Below are 17,210 nucleotides of genomic sequence, written 5' to 3' on the forward strand. Positions count from 1 at the left end.
AATGCTTTTGCTCTCTTGTTACTGTTATCGTAGTTCCCTTTTATAGCGTGCTTCCAAGGAAAGGAGGCTTTGCTGTGAGAACTCCAGTGATGGTAATTATTTATGCTCACACACAGACCTGATATTCCTCTTGTCCGTTGTACATGGCAGCAGCGTCCATGTTACTTCACCATCTGATGAAGCAATAGCTGTGGAGTTGTAGAGTGTTGCTTTCCCTCTTGACTAGGTGTATTTCTTGGAAAAGGGCTTACTTGTTACCCCAGTATTTATATCTTTTTGGTAATCGCTTAAACATTGATGGTTGAGGCTAAAGGTGTCCAAATCCTCTGCTGCCCAGCCACCTCCCACCATTATTTCTCCGCGCAATGGAGATAACGTGAAGTTTCCAGCCACAGACACGTTCTGCTCAGTTCCTGTACAAGTTCTGATGTGTTCTTTTTAACTCCACTGAAGTGCGGAGTGGGAGTGGTGGGAGTCCAGCCCTTACCTTTGCGCTTCGTTACTGCTGCTGACACTCGGCCGGCTGTGTCCCGACTGCACAGTTCCACTGCTCTTGCTTGGAACACACGCTCCAGGAGCTGCCTCCTGCTGCTGCGGCAGAGCATCCACCCGATTGTACCTTTTAACCGTGGTATCTGAAATTTTAGAAGTCTCGTGCGTTAATGCAGCTTTTTAGCTCAAAACTGTCAAAATCTTGTTCTTAGGATGGGAAGTATTTACTGTTTTGCAAGATCTGCTGGTTACTTTTAAAAGATAGGGGCTTGCTTGCTGTAATCTCCTCCTACCAGCTGGAAAGCAGGCATGGCTTGCCTGTACAGGGCCAGCTTGGCACAGCTTCAAGCGTTACCATCTGAACCCAAGAGCAAAAGCCCTGTAATAAAAACTGCCTGCGCGCGGGTGTAGGTACCGCTTCCTTCAGTGGTAGTCGCAGTCTGACCTCCACAGCTGAAGCGCTGACCTTGGAAGGGAGTTCTCACGGGGTCAGAAACCGAATTCAGTAGTTCTATCTTTATCTTCCCAAACTGCAAACGGCAGGCACCGAGGACTTCTCTCCTCCCGACTGCAACGGGCTTTTCTGGCCGTGCTTCCAACTCGTCCTTCTCTGCTGACGCAGCTTTTTTGTGTTAGCGGAGCATGCGTCCCAGTCGTGGGCGTGCTGGGCGAACGGGGTTTACTGGGAGCTCTGAGCAAGTACTTTTACCCCCTGAACAAGGCACGTGGGCTGGAGGAAACTCCCGTGGCATCGAGACGCTTCTGGGTGGCAACAACCCTTTGCCCCTTTTGCTGGTACAGTGGCCGAGTTGTCTCCCTCCAAGGTTAAAAGAAGCTGGGATCCAGAGCGTCTCTATTTATAGCAACAATGTACAGTTGCCTTGGCAGAGAGGAGGGGAAGAAATGCAACAGCTTCATCCCGCTGCGGTTAGGCCAAGAACTGCTGGGCAGGCTGCCTCCCCAGCTCTGACATTGTTTGTTTCTAAAGTTCCCGTCCGCTGGATGAATGTTAAACTCGTGGCAGATCTGCCATAGCTAATGTGTGCTTTATGGCTGCAGGAGGCCCCGAAATATCCTTGTTCTGGCCACACAAAAGACATTCCTGTTCTTTTTTTTTTTTTTTTTTTTTTTTAATCAATGCTAAATAATTGTGAGGGCTCTTTAGTTTTTCTTTTCTTCACCAAATCTCTGTGGTCCTGGCACGTTTTTGTGTTAAGCTTTCCCTTGCCTGGAACGATGGCTGGCAGAAGGACTAACCCTTGGTAGGCTCCCCGAACGCCTGCCTTGCGTCAAAGACCCTGGAGTTAAAAATGAGCAAGCTTCCCGTGGTCTCTTATTGCAGGAGAAAAAGTGAAAAGTCAGCTGAGCTGTCACAACAGGTAGGTCTGTTAAAAACTACACCCCTCACTCCGTTCTGAGGTGGAGAGGACATAGATGGGGGGTTGGGGAGCTTGTTTTCCAAGAAATATTAGCGATAATCTAACCGAAATGCTTGGTGACGCCCTGGCTATTAGTAAGTCAGTGCTGTAACGATGCAAAGTGACCTGGGGGAATGAGAGGGGTCTCGAGGGTCGGCAGCTCGTGCGTTACAGCGCTGGGGACAAGCTACGGTCCTCTCCTCAGGGAGGGAATTTATAGAGGGAGTTTACTTTCAAAGGGGAACGTGCACACTCTCGGTAACCTCTGACTTGGAGCTGTAGTTCAAACAGTAACTACAGTAATTCCCCATGTGCAATTTTTTTTCCTCAGGCCTGATGTGTTCCGCCCCTCAGCTCCCTGGATGATACCACAGAAACGCAAAGCGGCCCCTCGGTCCTTCCTGGGTGGCCGTGACCTGAAACAGCCGAAGACGGAGCAGCTGGACAGGACTGGCAGCAGTACTGTCTTTTGCCAAGAAAAGGAGGAGCTGAACATGCAAAACACAAAAGGAAAAGCACAACTAACGCTTACAGAAACTCCCCTTGTGGCGAGGGAGAGAAGGTAATGTCTTGGTTTCCGATCTTAACAGGAAAAAAAAGATATATACACCTGAAAGCTTCAACTTTTGATTTCAACCCTAGGCCTTTATGTGACAAATCTGCAACCTCAGCTACGGTGAAAGTGGCAGAGGATGTCCTAACCGAGCAGCAGCATCGCGGTCATTAAACACGGCCTGGTCGTCATCTGGGATGGGTTCTCAGAGACCATTTATGAATCTGTAGTGGTCAGGAAAAGGCGTTGTGAAGGAGAAGGTCCTGCTGAGCCTGCACACCTGTATCAAGAGTTTCAGTGTTTTTAATTCCCTGTGTGGATTCACACCGTCTCCTGTAAAGCAGGTGATGTAAAGAGGGCAGGGATGAAGTATGTCGTGCTGCATCTATTACTGGTACAATAGTACCTTGCAGAAGGGTAAGAAAAGAAAATCAAACCCCTTCTGCTTTCCCTTTCTTTAACGTTACCTGCTGTGAGGAGCTGAAGTAGAACAAAGGATTGATTTCACAGCAATGTGATTTATTTGTCATCAGCTGTGCGCTCACAGGCAGGACATACAAGGCAGTACACGTGGAAAATGCTGGTAAGTGCATGGAGGCGGCAGCAGGGCTCTGCACCTGGGTTTCTATGAGTAGGTTTTATTTCAATTACAAGTTAAAAAAGATTACTGAACTATCTCTGTGCAGCCACTCCCTTTTCCTAGTGGTGCTGTATCCCTCCCAACATGAGAAGGGGTGAAGAATGGAATGTGGTGCTCCCTGAAGCCTGTGATATGTGAACAGGAGGGTATCGTTCCCCCACTGGATGTGATCCTAATTAGCATCTGTGATTGCTTTAAAACAGATGAGAACTAAGGGGCTGTCCCTATACTGTTCACCCCAGAGTGCACAGATTCTCCTCTGCTTGCCTGGCATCTGTGGAATTGCATCTTCTCTGTGCTCTAGGCCCGCAGGTGCATCAGGTGTGCCACCATCAGCTGCAGGGCATTTACACACACACCAGCATTTACACACACCCCCCCGCTGTGCTGTTTTCTATCTGTTCAGTCCTTCCCTGCATCAGCTTGTGCTGGGGTTAATCCCGTACTGTCAGGTAGTAGAGACTTAAATGTCCCAGTACGTCAGTAAGGCATGATTCAGACAGATAAAATAATTGGCAAATAAGACTTATATTTTACATCAGTTACTTCTTTAAAAGTGGCACTCAACTTTATATTAACATATCCGATGATTTGGCACGTTAACAAGCAGAGGGTCTGTGAAGTTTCCCATTTCAAGCAACATGTTCTGGATCAGCTTGGAAGGAGTGGGAAGGAGACACTGATCACGAGAGCTCCCAGCTGAGGACTGTATTTCACAGGGGCCGTGGGGCGGGGAAAGCTGAGATCTGCTTGTGTGAAGGCAAAACCAGGTGGGTTTTATTTGTAGCAGGGCAGTAAAGCTGAGTGTACCTGCAGTGAGGTGAGGTGCTGTCTTCCAGCACATGGGCCTCCCCTGCTGCAAAGTGTGTTCCCTTGAGTTACCCTCCGCTGCAGCCTCAGCTCTCCCTTTGTCCAAGCACCCTTCTTCAGGGGAGATTTAGGTGCTGTCTTCCAGCCGGTGGGCCTGCCCTGATGTGGGGGAAACCACTTCCCACTCCCCATGCAATGGTCAACTGCAGCATTTTGAGAAAGGTTTTTCCTGCAGGAGCACCTCCGCTCATGTCCCAGCCAAACTGCAGGGGGTCAGCCTCTCCCTACAGTTACTGCTCGGATGAGCTGAGCTCTAAGAGTCCTTTGCTTTTCTCTCCTTTTTTGCTCTAGTTGCCATTAAGGTGAAGAAGAGCCTGGGGAAGATGTTTCGCAGGTAGACAGCCAGGGAGGGTGTCAGGCCAGCTACAAGTACTTCCTTCTTCTTCTGTCCCACCGCACTGAGAACCACCTGAGCGACCTCTGCGGCTGTCTGTCCTTCGGCGGTGTTCTTGTCCATAACTGCCAAAGGAAAGCCCAGTAAGCACCAGTGCCAGCAGGTAAGCCCACACTTAGGTACCTTTCCTAGGAATGCTCTGTTGTGATTATTTGTGGCTGTTTGTATGGTTTTGTTTCTTGTGCCAGTTATGTATGGAGCACAGGCAGGTATAATTCATGGTTGGGCGAAAAGTCAGTAATTGCTGTCTAGAAAGTCTAAATTTTGGGGTTACTGTTCCTACTCTGCATCCAAAATTGTCTTTTGATACTTCAGGGCTAAGCTGTGTCCCCACCAGAGGCCATACATTGCAAGTGCACTTTGGAGTAACTCAATGAGGTGGAAATGCTTCAGATATAGGGCAGAAAATCGTATCTCACCTCCATAGCGAGATCCATCTGCTGTTACAGCATTGAGAGAGAGGTTTGTCTGAATGTATCCAGGGCTTACAACTGTCACATCGATGTCATACTGCTCCACCTCTGCTCGTAGACAATCAAAGAAGGCCTGGGTAGCATGCTTAGAGGCAGCATCTGAAAAACAGGAAAAGGACAGTGCACTAAGGAGAAGAAGCTGAAGGAAGATTCGCTCCCCTGAATGGGTTTTTCATGGCAACGCAGCCACTTCTGGGCAAGAACCCAGCAGCTGTTCTCCAACTTCTAGGTTTTAGTGAATGGCAGCAACAGGTAGTGGGAGTGAGAGGCAATTTAGGAAGGCAAAATGTAAATATTCAAGTTGGAAACTGGCTGGGATTCTGAGCTTAATATCACAGCCATGCTAAAGCACTACGGAGCGAACCCAAGCTGCCTCCCACTCGCAATAAAGGAGACACGAAGCCTGGCTCGGGAAGCATTTCACGGGATGGGCTGGGGGAACGCGGTGCCGGCAGAGGAGGGCATAGTTGACGTTGGCTGCTGGCCTACGTGCACTGAGCACTACAGGCTGGCAGAGCAGGTTCAGAGCTTGGCTGCTCACAAGTCAGAACCTGATCACACAAACAGACAGGAGCAGTGTGGCCTAGGGCAGGATTTCCCCCCTCTTAAATGGCTGAGCGACTCCTTTTGCTCGCTCCCTTTCCACATATACTTGGTCACTACCACTGTGACTGCTGTCACCTCAGCACGGCCGCAGGGCTGACACCAGCAGCACAGAGCATAGTGCAGGCTGAGGGCCTAGGCAGGAGCTGAGCTCCACGCTGCCAGGCCCACGTAGCTCTGGGCACCACAAGCAGCCTGGAAGCTCTTCAGGACACACTTCTTGGTGCAATCATACTCCTGTCATCTGCAAGACCAGATGGCCCAGACGTTCCAGGCTCTCCTTTACTCTTCATCCTCCCTCTTATGCCATCCTCACTGTACTTTTCCATTTTTATGTTTATTTTCAGTGATTTACAGGTGCTTGTATGCCAGTCTCCTTTTAGTTCCTCTTCTATAAGGCTTTTTCCAGTAATCTCACCAATATTATTTCTTGTCATGCCTGATTTAGCATGAAGAGTTTGTGCTGGATCAAGATAACTGTTTAGGCTTTTCTTTTGGTATCGGTTGTACTATGGCACTTCACAACTTATTAAAGCAAAAAGTTCCTACCTTCTTATAGGAGATGAACCAGGCAAACAGCAAGGATAAAATGCAATAAAATTATGGAATTAATCAGAAAGTTTATAGGGACTCTCAAGTGTTGAGATAGGAATATCAAGCTATTTTCAAGACACTGAAAACATATACTCTTTCCCTATCCCTTAAAAACTTTAGGACAGGGCTAAGATCTTATATTTGAGAGTGCCTTCCTCAACAGCTGTCAGTGATTTGTGACCATGTTAAGAATGATGCACAGCTCTGCCTTCCCTGCATGAAGCCAGCTCTACAGAGAGCTAAATGTGGAAGCAGTAGCCAAGTATTCATTCAGTACGCTGCCCCAAATATGTCTTCCCCATCTTCTGTGGAGGTACTTACATGCAGATCTGAAAGGAATGCTTATTTTGCCTTGAACGCTGCTGATGGCCACAATGTGGCCTTGTCTCCTCTTGATCATGGAGGGGAGAAGTGCTAGCAAAAGACAGAAAAGACCTGTTCAGAATAACAGTCCTGCCAGTACTGCTGTCAAGAATCAATGCTTTCAGAGCATTCAGAGATGCCTAAGTGAATTACAAGGTCCTCATTCAGGGCTGGGCAAGGGATAGTGCTCAGGATGCTTCTAACTGAAGCTGCAGCCTGGCTGGGACATTCCCCTATCGGGAGATTCCTTGTGCCAGGGAGGCTGCTTAAAGGCTGTCGGAGCTGCTGTGATCTCCCACAGGCAGGTCAGCAGGACTTGCTCTTTTCTGCCACCAGCCCTCTTTCCAGTTCCTGCAGCTGACATGCTCCAGGCTGAACTTTCTGTGGAACTGAAGCTTCCTAGGAAAGCTACAGCTTCACCTGAACCCATACTGTGTTCTCTGAGGTTTTATCAGAGCAGACAGGCTAACCATATCGCTCTTCCTAAGCTCCTGCCAGAACAGAGACAGGAGGTGTTTTAAACAAGGTGATACCTCTAATCAGGTACTTCCCATGCAATCGTGCCCAAGCATCAACTTCAGGCCTGCCCATAAAATAAAACTTTCCTCCCCTCTTACGCTGTACTGTACCAAATCCAATTACAAATGGAAGTGAAGCTGTGCTTAGTTGTGTTGGCTGCAAAAAGTATCAGCCAAATCCATCGTCCCCTTGTCATCTGGATCACGGGTACCTTTGGTGAGGGCTATAGGACCAAAGTAATTTGTTTCCATCACTTTCTTGTCCACATCCAGTCCTGTGTCCACAATTGTGCCTCGGAAACTGATGCCTGCATTGTTGATCAGGATGTCCACATGACCCAAGTACTTCAGGATCTCTTCAGCACCGTTTAGGACAGTTTTAGTGTCCGAGAGGTCAAACACCACAGTGTGAGGTTTATGTGTCTGTGAATATACAAAAGTTGGCAAAAGACCAGTTAAGGCTGTGCTGAATGTGCTGCATGTTCACACTTACGATGGAATTCCCCAGCTCTGGAAGCACACAAGCAGGGCCACCCAAGCCTTGTGCAATTAGAGTGCGGCAGTTCCAGTTGGTAGGAACATGTGGCAGAAGATGGTTGTGCTCTCATCTTTCCCTGCTCCTGTAACCTGTTCCTTACACCAAAGCGTAGGAAAGGGGCAAGTGAGATCTTCCTCAAGTATTAAAGTTTGCTATTGTCTTATTAAAGAAGTAAAAAAACAGTAAAAACTTAAATAATGTGTCTTCTTTAGAAGCCACTAATACCTTTTTTTAGCCACCGTCAGCAGAATTAGACATCAAAAATAAAAGACAACACAAGGAGAGTCACTTTTCCAGATTCAGTACGTGATATAAAGATGCAAGGGGGTCTGGGCACTGCACTCTCCTGTACTTTCACTTCTATTACAAGGCAAATAGTCTTTCAGGTGGCTTATTTTTGTAGGGTTTTTATGAGATATGACATGTCAGCTCCAAGTACTCCTATACCAATGTGTATCCCTAACCACAGAGTTGCATTTTTCCTGCTGCTCAATGCACAAGCCATTCTGTAATTTCTGTGATAATGTGAACAGAAATCCCAGCCACCCGAGACAGGAAGCCTCTCCTTCTCCCCTACTTACGTTCTTTCGGTGATTGGTCACGGTAGAAAGCTCCTGCACCAGGTCTTTGAGTTTCTCGCTGTCTCTGCCGCAAAGCACCAGCTTCGAGCCAGCTGCATGGAAGGCTTTTGCACATTCTTTGGAGGAAGCAAGGAAAAGTAGGTATTTGAATGACGGAGACAAACAGCAGATCCACATCGTACCCGGTGATAGTTTAAAACTTTTTTTAGCTGGCGAGGATGTAAGGTGGCTTTATTACTCCTGAGTGATAGCCCGATTTACAGTGAAGTTGCAGCAAGATGCCACTTTCCTGTGACTCTGACAGACACATGACAGCAGTGAGGCAGCTGGCGTGCTCACAGTCACTGTGCTGGTTATGCAGTTATTGTGCTGTGTACACATCCCCCCCCATCAGCTGGTCGAATTTGCCTGTGCCTCTTAATTTTTGACTATATACCCCTCCTGAGAGGGAGTACAGTTACCTTGTATATGGCATCTGATGCAGTCGTATTTGGTCTTGGGGGTTTTGGTTTTAGCGAAGACCACCAAAGGTTTTGGAAGCCTTGGAGCTAATGGCTTCATCAAGGTGATGTTCTTCATCAGGAAAAGGCTGAAGAAGGGATGCCATGCTCTTGTCCTCCTTTCAGCGCTACCAGCTGCTGAGGCAATTGCATGTTCTTCTACCATACCCCTCTGTGACCCAGGGAGATAAATTGCTTATTTGTGCAAGAGATGACAGTGGATGATAACAAAGGGTGTTTAAGAACACACAGTCATTAGAAGTGGTCTAGTATATTAACAGCTGGGAGGGGAATAGCGTAAGATCTTGCCAATGACTCAATAAGGGAGGAAACTTCACTGTACAATGGTGGAAATCTATACCCAACAACACACAGTGCCTCATCTACCCAGCCTGGGTCACAGCTGGAAGGTCCCTGCTGAGATACCAGTTCTATCTCCTCTTGATGCGAAATACAAATTCTTTTACCGCCCTCAGCTCTTTTGTTGTAACAGGCAGAGAGGACCATTTCATTTTCTACAACTCCCTGAGAGAGAGGTGGGGGTCGGTCTCTTCTCCCAAGTCACAGGCAACAGGACAAGAGGAAATGGCCTCAAGTTGCACCAGGGGAGGTTCAGATTGGATATCGGGAAAAATTTTTACGCTGAATGGGTTATTAAGCATTGGAAGGGGCTGTCCAGGGAAGTGGTTGAGGCATCATCCCTGGAGGTATTTAAAAGATGGCTTGACGTAGTGCTTAGAGACATGGTTTAGTGATGGTTTTTATCGCAGTTAGGCTGATGGTTGGAGTAGATGATCTTAAAGCTCCCTTCCAATCTGGGCAATTCTATGATTCTATGTCCTTTGGCCATTCAGTTACTGAACACCACTGTCCTCGACGACAAACGCACATGCAAAACCAGCATCAGTTTAAGCTATTTGTTCTATGAATGTACTCATCCTAATGAAAGGCCTTGATAGCAGAGAGCACCTTGTCTTCTCTTCAATAAGCTTTTAAAGCAATTATAGAAAGCAGAATTAGAGAACAAATCGATTCACACAAAGAACACGTTTTATTTGGAAAAAAAAGCCTCTGTGTTTTTATTTAGGAAAAAATACTCACTGTTGTTAATGTTGCCAAGAATTTGAATTTAGAATTTTTATCAAAAGAGGAAAGGTACCTTAATTTGGGGGTGAGGGGTAGGGAGGAGGAGTGGAAAGTAGGGCAGGGTATCTGGAAATAACAACAAACATGAATGCAGAACACCAGTTCTGGGAAGTTTTAGAGAAATAATTTAACTTCCTGGCTTTTTCAGGATTTAGAGGAAAGACCCCTGACAGCACAAGAACAGCATAATTTGCTCTTTGCCTTGATGAGCTCCATTTTATACAGCACAATTAAAATTCTCTTCAAGTTTTGAGATTTTCTTGCATCAAATTTTGGGCTGGCTATCGTAGGGCTGTGCAAGGTATGCCTCTCAAAATTCAGAGCAATTGGATCTTTCATGTCATTACTGCTTTATTCCAATAGGTGCCCCTTCCACAACCCTCTCCTTGTCCTACCTTTGGGTCCCTTCCTTTGGTACCTACCTTTTCCCAGGCCAGAGGTAGCCCCTGTGATCACGACCACTGCTTCCTGGAGGTAAGCTCGCATCCGCATCCACTGCAGCAGCCGAAAAATGGCAAAGATCCCCAAGCTGCCAAAAAGCAGTGGGATGATGACGGTGCTTGTGAAATCCATGAGTTTTCCTTTCTGAACGGTCTTCCTAGAGCCACAGGATGAAAGGAAACAGACCATTTCACTATCAAGAAGATTAGCAGGGGCTTGAAAACTAGGGAAATCCTTTCTCTGAACCCTGCCTTAGATCACCAATAAACCAAACCCCATCTTCAACAGATCTACTCATCCTTTCATTTAGATACTCAAAATATCACATCAGTATCCAGTTTTAAGCATTTAAGTACTAATCTGGACATCCCAGCTGGATACTTGGTAGTGGATCTTGTTAGCTGCCATGTAACAAACTTGGGTTCAGAGATGCTGTTCCCACATTTTGCTCTAGATTCACTCTCTTGTACAAAGTGTATTTAGAGTGAAAGCTCTTCAGGGCTGGGATATGTCTCTGCATTCTTCTGATTGTAATAAAACCTCTTAGATTTCTCTAGAACAGCCAGTACTGCAGTATCTACATGCCAGAGACCAGTTACTATGCATTATTCCAGATGGAAATAAGCCAGTCTATCTTCTGGAAGCTCAGAGTAAGTTTTTTCTCTTAATGCACTAAAATCTGTGCTTCCTTCTCCAGTGTCTTTCACCACCTGTTATAGAGACAAATTACCTGATTTAAATGAACCACATGTCCAGTCTAGTAGGCAAAAGCCTACATTCATGCTCTTTACTTTTATGCCAACGTTAATTGTGCAGTTTAACAGCACGAACCTGTGTTCTAATATACTGAAATTAAACCTGTGAAGGAAACCCAAGCTAAAGGTATCTACAAGACCTAGCTCACCCTGGAATTAGATTCTGATACCAATGCGTAGCCTAAATCTCCTTGCTAAGCCATTGCCTTCAAGGGAGCAGTTTATGTTACAGCTTACTACATGGCCAAAGAGTAAGTGATACTTCTGCTTTAAAAAAAGGTCACTAATTTATGCCCAAGCTTTTATGCTTGATGTCACAGTAAAGTCAGTTACAAACCCCTCCTGGAATCAATATAACTTTTGGGTCACACATAAAGTCAAAACCAAATATTAGTATGTTGTGCATCCTGTTGTGCAGACAGAGTTTGAACTCTTGCAGTTTGACCTGCAAGATAGATCTTTACCAGGAAGATACTGGAAAAGTCTGGGCAGGCAAATCATATACTACTTCAAACAAAAAGACAGCACAAGAAGCAGAAAACAAGAGGTAACTAATAATCCTAAGACAGAATTCAGTGTCATTAAGTGGGACTGAGCTTGTACGGAGCTGAGGGATGACAGAGGCTCTACGTGCCGTGGAACAGAGCTAATGTGGAAAATATCAGGCTCTTCCAGATTTCCATTAAGGGTTTGGACAGAATTTCTCAAGTAGCTGGTCAGTGAACAGACTAATTTGCTGAACCCCTAGTGAACTGTATAAAATAAGTATTTCTGGAGGTATAACTAAAACACAATAAAAAACCCACATAAAGATAGCTGAGCTAGCTCTAAATAAGCTTGACAAGGTCTAAAAATAAAACCATTGAGCTAATACACAGCTCTTCCTAAGGTACCGTGGAACTTCTCATTCCTGAGCTAACTCACGTATCTACAAAGAACTTAATTGTGTAATATACTGTGTATAATGCAGCGAGACATCCAGGCAACAAGCTCCCCTGGGCGCAGGGAATATGCCCAAAGTGGGAAACCAGAAACCCAAAAGGAGGATTAAACTCATTCCGTTGCAAAGCAGTGCATAAGCACAGCACCCGGCTGCTCAGCCCAGCGGCTTATTCTTCTACCTCTTTGAAAGAGTGTGTATTTTGTACTCATTTACAGCAAAGGACTGGTGGAGTTGATTTAACGCAAGAGAAGAGTGTATATCACCCCTGAAATAATTTCTGGGACACTGGCCTTCTTTAGGCTGGATAAGCAGGAGGTTCTCCTTACTGGTTCACGTTCAGCTAGTCAGTTAAAGCAGCTGCCCTCTTTATATTGTTCCTTCTATTTTTTTTTTAATTGTTGTTGCTCTCAAGGGTCTCTTGAGATTCAGAAGAGAAGATGTGGGCAGGGACAACAGGTGCTGTGCTGACATTGAGCAGCGTGGCTTACAGGACATTTTGGAATCAAAAACCTTCGACTCCCATTTAGGACCTTTCATTATTTCCAAAGTGGGAGCTGACAGGTGGAGTGGCACTTCCTTTATGAGCCCACGTTGAAGATGAGGCATTTTGAAAATCTGGCTCTGACAAGCTTTAATTCTGACTTCAGTAAAATGCAGATGACGGCTTAAAACAGATTAAAAGGTAACTGGGAAGATGGGGCTTTTCTGACATCTTTTCTAACTAAACCACCCTAGGAGATGGGAGGGAGTCCCATGTTTGATTACAGCACAGTTCTCTCACATTCTTTGGCAAAACTAAAGGTTGACTTTGTAAAGACTGAACTTTCTGCTACAGGGGCTGGTAGAAAAGAGCCCCCAAACCAACCAACTAAAAGCTAACTGTATTTTGGTCATGTAGCATCCATTGCTCATCAATATGAACTAGTTATCTCTGCTTAACTTATTCCTTAATCATATCCCTTATTCATCTACTTTGTAAACAAAGAAGGTCTGCCCTTAATCCTTTTTTTTTTCATTTGAAAAATCTTTCCTAGCCTTTTACTGTTTTTCTTTCTCCCCAAGTCATTATATACAGGAACTGGGCAAATTACCCAGTCCCTGCCCTGAGGCAGCAGCGAGCCATGAACCCAGCCAGCAGCAACAACCCACTTCTGCCGCTTCCAAGCTACCGTGAATCAACAGGTAACTCCCTTTGATATATGGGGAGGGGAAATACGGGATGGGAAGGAGAAAGGCTGGCTGAAGGAGGGAAGCAAGAGAGAGAAAGACTTAGCCGATCAGAGATGTAGGTCCTTTTTTATTAGGGCATACAGCTGCAGTACCTTCTTCCAGGGAAGGTACTCAAAAAAAAAGCACCCTTAAAAAAAAAGTACCTTTTTAAGGTACCCTTAAAAAGAGCCCCTGACAAAGAAAATCTCAGTTCAGTCAGGGTTGAGAAAGAGGACAACCTTGTTGAACTAAATCATTTTGGGAAGAAGAAAGAATTCCTAGACCTACAGCAATAAGTTTTTCTTTTATTTCATAGACTAGTTTATATCACAAACCCACGAGTCCTCATTTTAGCTTGTCATGTTGAACATGCTGAAAAAAAATCATTGATAAAATAAATATCAGTGGAATAAGAGAACATGAAAATCAGCTCTAGCCACACTGCAGTATGTTCAACAACATCCATCTTACGGACCTCAGTGCCAGGCTACTGACACAACAGGGTGGCAGTTCAGTTCTGTTCAGTTTTCAGGGTTATTTGGTGGAAAGACCAAAGAAAAGAACTGCTGCAACCTGAAGGAGAAGTTATATTCTGTTCATTATTAGAGTTATTCGCTGCAAAAGCCAGAGGAAAGAACTGCTGCAATCTGAAGGAGAATGAGATAGATCATAGGGGAAAAAATAAAAAGAAAAAAGAAAAAATACTCGATCAACAAAACCACTAAGTTGCAAGTCAAAGGCTGGGAAGAGAAGATAAAAAGCATAAAATGCAACTTCAGATAGGTAACACTCTGAAGTAGCTGAAGACATCTCAGATAATGCCATGTCACATAAAAAACATGGGGGAGGGTGGGGAACACATGGGTTTCCACACCTAGTTTGAGATGAACTGGATATCCTCAAACCTCCTGCTCAAAGGTCTGAGACCCCGCTATCACCTTTGTTCGAAACTTTGTGTATTCATGCTAAAAAAAAATATGTTATTAATTCTTAACAGATAATGTTTATGACACCAGCTTATCGGCAGGAGAGAAGCCACTGCTCATAATCAGTTCAAATAAAGACCTGTAATTCTCAGTTCTCCATCCCAAAAGGCAGGATTGGAGCAACCCGGTTATTAGACAGCAGAAATAAGAACGCTGATAATATAAGCAATACAGGTGATTGGAAGTTTTTTGAAAGGCTTACCATAAAATAAGTCACATAAATCCATTTTAAAAAAAAAACAAAAAAACCCCAAAAACTTTCCTCTTAAAATAAAACTGGATGTTATCCCATAAAAGCCAGGACAATGATTTCTGGAGGAGCAAGGATCTTCATTAATAAGGTCAGGAGTGCGCTAAAGGCAGCAAAGGTGAGATTAATCCCTAAAAGAAACTAAAAACATGATCATTTCCCTAAACAACACCTATTCTCCTTTAGCTTCAGCCACCTAGAATCACATTGTCCTTTACATGACAAATGGCAGCAACTGGGAGGCTATTTTCAGAAATCAAAAGGTGTCATTTAAAAGGCGGGGGGATAAAAGGGATAAAATTATTTTTTCTAAGGAAGCCCTTGTCCAGAAGCACAGCAGCTTTAAGCGTGATTAGCTACCAACTTTAGTCTGAAGAAAGCACAATATCCTACCTTTGAAAAGAACTGGCTTGCCAGTGACTCTGTGAGATGGTGTCTCCCTCCGGTCTTTTAACGGGACAGACCTGACTTAAATTTGGAAATGGCAGGAGTCCAAGCAAATGCGCTCTGTCCAATGTTAGCACAGCCAAGAACTGCCTCTAAAAACAAACCTCAGGAATACGGTCTGTGACCTTTGAAACGTGGGGGTAATTTAACCCCCAGATTAAAAAGATAAAGGTGAATTCAAAACGATACAAAATTTACAATGACCCTCTGATTGTTTCTACTACTAAGCAAATAATTTCTAGTATTGAATCTAGAGCATCCATAAAGATCAATACCAGTCTGTCCACACTCTAGATGGGGAAAGAAAAAAAAAAAGGCAAATTGTGAATCAGCTGCAATTCTCTATTACCATAATTAGTTTTGGGGCATATACTGATTTTATAGAGCACACTCTAAAATGGGTATCATGCTAATTAAAAGAAAACAGACTTTTAATCTCTTCCCTTCAGATTCTTGAGAACTTTGAGCACAACTGAACAGACAGATGAGTTTCTCATCACACTCTGAATCAAAACCCGGTATTTACTGGAGAAATGGGCATTTCCTCCAGCAGACCAAAGTCACTAAATCCCTTAAAGCCATGTTTGACAAGGAGAAAAGAGAGCATTATTTGCATTTTATATCAGCTAAAGCGTTTTACGGCCCCAACTGCTTTGGAAAGAAACTGAAATCAAACTTATAGACATCTAAGCCAGGAAAAAAAAAAAAAAAGTCCTATAGCATTTTCTGTTAAGTCAGTGATTTAATATAAGCTAGTGGGAAATTAGGTGACAATTTCTCTGGTGCACAAGATCCACCTAAATAAGTTAAACTTCAAAAAACTCATTCAAAACCCAATGAGAAAAGACAGTGATTGCATTAATTGAAACAACTGAATCACTGAAATGCCAGTGTGCACCTACACGCTTGCATAATCAGCTTTCATTGCAAACTTTATGAGCAGTAAATGTAATGTAAAAAATACACTGAGGTCATCAGAAACCAGTAAAACTCCTAAGGAGGAATGCAGGGACAGAGCTTCTCACTACACTACAACCATTTCAAACAGAAAACCGAGATGGGGCTCAGGAGAAGGAATACAATAACCCAACTGGAATTCTCAAAAGAAATTATGGCAGCTGGTATTACGAAGACTGCCACAGAAGTACAGTAGTCATTCAACGGCACCCTGCTTGTGTTTTTACATAATTGTTATGCAAAACCACCACCTTGCCCCATGGTACGGGGAGAGGGGAATGTGTTTGTAGCACTCAAAAAACAGACTGGACTTGAGAAACCATCTGAAATCTTCCTGCCACTTTTATTCAGTTACAAGCTTCATTTACAACCCTCCCACTCAAAAATCCTATATTGGTGTGTTTGTGACACAAGCAAGGTAAATCAAAGTGGCATAATTCGAAAATGAAAACATTTGCTGTGCCAGAAAAAGTATTTTGCAGACATTTACCAAATCAAGAATCACCTAAAACATAGTAAGAAAATAAGAGTTGGCTTAGTGTCTCTCCCCACCCTGATTTACATACAGATATGTATTTAATAGCTGTGCAGTATGAACTATGTACTCGAGAGCCCAGGGTTTCCCTGCGCACAGACCAGGTTCACCCAGGCTCTCACGGTTGCCAGCCGCCCATCCCTCGGAGGAGCGCACCCGCAGCCCCCGCGGCACCTCCCGGTGGGTTCCCCCGGGGAGATCACCGGCGGGCGGAGGTGGGCAAGGCCGCAGGGGCGCCGCAGGGTCACAGCGGGCTGTCAGCAGCCCCGCTCGCTTCTGAGGGAGCCGCCGGTACTGAGGGGCTGCCTCGCCGCCGGGAAGTGGCCGGGGCCGGGGCTGAGGGAAGCGGGAGGCCCCGGGGAGGGAAACCGGGCCCTACCTGCCTACCGCTGTCACCATGGCCACCGCCGGAAGTGCCCGCATCTTCCGCATGCGCCTGAGGTGCCGCCGGGGAAGAGGCGGGATTTCCGCCAGCGCGCCCAATGACAGACGGCTCCACCGCCGCGCCAACCGGAAGTGTCCTCTGTCGCCGGTCTGGCCTGTCCGCCCGGCCGAGGCTCTGGGCCCGTCCTGCTCGGGGCAGCCCCAGGGACGAGGAGTGTCACCCAGGGAGCGGGGCCCCAGCCTTCCCCGCTGGCGTTGTTTATCCTGTGCCTTCTCCCAGGGTCGCCTCCGGCCCAGCTGCTCGTTGGGGTTTGCCGGAGCGGTTGGGGAGCGCCCGAGCTCTGTCCCTGGAGTGAGGGAGGGACAGAAATGGGGAGGGGAGGACGACGACGGCAGGTCGGTGGGTGCAGCTTGGCTTCACTAAACCCCTGCAGTTCAGGCTAATTTTTACCGTCAGACTCAAAACACAGAAATCTGGCCGTTCCGAAGCAGCTGAGCTGGGTGGGCTGTCTCTGTGGCTTGTTTTGGGGAAGTCTTCTGTAATTTCCGATTTGGCCTCCAAACAGGGCCTCCGAGGACCTTGGAGTGGACTGATTTGTGATGGTCATTATCTTACGTGC

The 17,210-nt window shown here is 45.6% G+C and overlaps 1 protein-coding gene across 6 annotated transcripts; it reads right to left on the reverse strand.

Annotated features, from left to right (window-relative positions):
- Positions 1-2,963: 2,963 nt before the first annotated feature.
- Positions 2,964-16,638, reverse strand: DHRS7B (dehydrogenase/reductase 7B). 6 transcript variants are annotated; one of them, XM_074158342.1, is made up of 8 exons: positions 16,586-16,636; positions 10,106-10,281; positions 8,499-9,526; positions 8,038-8,153; positions 7,131-7,341; positions 6,359-6,451; positions 4,787-4,939; positions 2,964-4,432 (listed from the first exon to the last, which is right to left on the reverse strand). In XM_074158342.1, exons 3-8 carry the CDS (start codon positions 8,701-8,703, stop codon positions 4,227-4,229), a joined length of 984 nt encoding a protein of 327 aa, XP_074014443.1. In that variant the 5' UTR covers positions 8,704-9,526; positions 10,106-10,281; positions 16,586-16,636; the 3' UTR covers positions 2,964-4,226. The 6 variants fall into 6 exon arrangements, with proteins under 6 accessions (XP_074014443.1, XP_074014442.1, XP_074014444.1 ...); XM_074158341.1 differs by lacking the exon at positions 8,499-9,526 and having other exon boundaries at positions 2,970-4,432; positions 16,586-16,638; XM_074158343.1 differs by lacking the exon at positions 8,499-9,526 and having other exon boundaries at positions 2,970-4,432; positions 14,661-16,609.
- Positions 16,639-17,210: the final 572 nt, after the last annotated feature.

Source organism: Numenius arquata, chromosome 14, assembly GCF_964106895.1.
Source record: "Numenius arquata chromosome 14, bNumArq3.hap1.1, whole genome shotgun sequence".
NCBI lineage: Eukaryota > Metazoa > Chordata > Aves > Charadriiformes > Scolopacidae > Numenius > Numenius arquata.